Genomic DNA, 2,163 nt, shown 5'->3' with positions numbered 1-2,163 from the left:
GGGCTACTCCATATTCTATGGAGATGGCGACGCTTTCTGTGTCCGCAGCCACACCTCGCCCGTCCGCGCATGCTCCGTTCCATGTGAGCATCGTTAGTAGAAAGTAGGGATACCATTCCTCGTCATGCATGTCCCCAAAAGTGACAGGTCAGTGTGTGTCCCCAAAAGTGACAGGTTTGTGATTGTCACCAAATGTGACATGTCTGTGATTGTCACCAAATGTGACAGGTCGAGGTCCCTAAAAGTGACATGCCTGTGTGTGTGTGTGTGTCCTTAAAACTGACAGAGTGTTCCTGTCCTTAAAAGTGACATGTTGTTCCTGTCCTTAAAAGTAACATGTGCCATGCCCCCATAGATGTGTCCTTAAAAAAAGTGACGGGTCTCAACCCTCTATGATGACTGTAGGTGTCCATTTGTCCCAAGGGGGCGGTCTTCCAAAGGGCGGGGTTTGTTTTGGAGCCATCAGCGAACCAGAGGCCTATGACGTTTGTATGCCATTGTTATGGTGTAGAGGTGTACGCCCCTTTTAGGGGCTGCTTAGGATACATATACGACTTCCTTAAGAACCTCTTACAGCAAGCAGAAGCCTGAATACGAAAAGGTGCCCGCACCCCACATCAGAATGAAGAGATACAACCCAATCGTGAAAAGGCCAGTGTTGGGTGGCTCCCAACCCACTATCAATAGATATTACCGCAGTTTAACACCCCTGGTAATGGACGAGGATGCTCGACAAGAAACTCCTAGGGATATGGACTGCGACGTTGCTGGCTTTGGCAATGGCATATGTAGGCCTATGGAAGCACGCCGTCTCAAGGATTGCGTATGTCGGATGTCCCCGATTAAGGGCGACAGCAGCGACAGTGAGGGCTCATGTAGCGGCAGCCTGCTTGCTGGTCTCAGTTCAATGGATCTGGAGGAATCTGAAGAAGCTGTAGCACCTCCTAATACACCCGTCTATGAAGACATGGACCTTCAGGAGCATAAGGCTGCTGAGAAGGTCGTTCTGCACCAGCCTGCTACAAGCGTCGAAGATGATGGGGCATCACAGGACATTAGCGACTCTCAAGATTTCAGAGCAGCCGCCGAAGATGATGAAAATGCGAAGGTTAGTAAAAAAAATTTAAAAAGAGAATGTTATGAGCAGGCAATTACATAATGGTTTATTTTTATTTCTTCAACTAACGAACTGTCAATATTTTCTTCTTTTTGACCCTAGAGAGCAAACCCAGGCGAATACACCTACTTAATAAACTATGTTAAAAAAGATGTAGCACCTCCTAGCACATCCAGCTATGATGACAGGGACCTTCAGGAGGATACGGGTGTTGAGAAGGGTATTCTGCAACAACCTGGTACAAGCGTCGAAGATGATGGGGCATCGCAGGACATTAGTGACTCTCAAGATTTCAGAGCCGCCGCAGAGAGCGGTGAATATGCAGAGGTTAGTAAGAAAATGTTATGCGCGGTCACATACATAGCGTTGTATTTTATTTCTTCAGCTTACGGATTGTAATTCTTTCTTCTTTTGAACCCTAGAGAGAATCCCCAAAAAGGCCTGCGCCAGAATGGCGGTCTACAAAAACGAACAATGTAATTTTCAATTGTCTGTGGTGCTCAAAACAGGCTGAAAGTTCCACATGCCAAAACCGTGATGGCTGCGACAAGTGTGTATGCGACTCTGACATGTGTGAAAAGGAAGATGAAGGCTTGTCCTACTACGCAAGGCAGGAAGTTAAGGCTTTCGCCGCACAGGTGGTCCTAAACTGTGTCCGGCGTGACTATTACAGCCTTTGTAACGGTCATCAAATCAACGATCCGCAGCAGGAGGCTCACGAATGTTTGTGTGAATCATACAGATCAAGAACAATACGCTACATTTGTAGTTTGATAGATCCATACAAGGTGTATAAACTGCTAAGGGTGGTGTATGGGTTGTACGCTGAAAAGAAGCTTGTCCACCCTGATATGTTGAGAATTTTGACGGCGGCAATCACTGAGATCCGATATGCCTACGACCCGAGCTTAAAATTACCGGGTATGCAGGGTATGGGCACCACTTTCAACAGAAAAATGATAGAAAAACTCGTAGCAAGGCGTATGTGTAATCTGTATAAAAAAAATAGAAAAATAGGGTCTTTGGCCCCTCGAAAACTGTTTTAA

The 2,163-nt window shown here is 46.3% G+C and overlaps 1 protein-coding gene across 1 annotated transcript; it reads left to right on the top strand.

The window, feature by feature from the left end:
• The first annotated feature begins 622 nt into the window (after positions 1-622).
• LOC147706582 (uncharacterized) lies at positions 623-2,163 on the top strand. Its single transcript, XM_086929634.1, has 3 exons — positions 623-1,108; positions 1,220-1,444; positions 1,540-2,163. The coding sequence occupies exons 1-3, from the start codon at positions 623-625 to the stop codon at positions 2,161-2,163; spliced, it is 1,335 nt and encodes a 444-aa protein (XP_086785760.1).

Source organism: Lissotriton vulgaris, chromosome 7, assembly GCF_964263255.1.
Source record: "Lissotriton vulgaris chromosome 7, aLisVul1.2, whole genome shotgun sequence".
Classification (NCBI taxonomy): Eukaryota; Metazoa; Chordata; class Amphibia; order Caudata; family Salamandridae; genus Lissotriton; species Lissotriton vulgaris.
The sequence above is the reverse complement of the archived record's forward strand: the minus strand, read 5'-3'. Positions and strand labels throughout refer to the sequence as shown.

Coding starts and splice junctions, on each gene's coding strand:
- LOC147706582 (XM_086929634.1), top strand. CDS start 623: ATGAAGAGATACAACCCAATCGTGAAAAGGCCAGTGTTGGGTGGCTCC. Junction 1,109..1,219: donor AAGATGATGAAAATGCGAAG/GTTAGTAAAAAA, acceptor TTTTGACCCTAG/AGAGCAAACCCAGGCGAATA. Junction 1,445..1,539: donor AGAGCGGTGAATATGCAGAG/GTTAGTAAGAAA, acceptor TTTGAACCCTAG/AGAGAATCCCCAAAAAGGCC.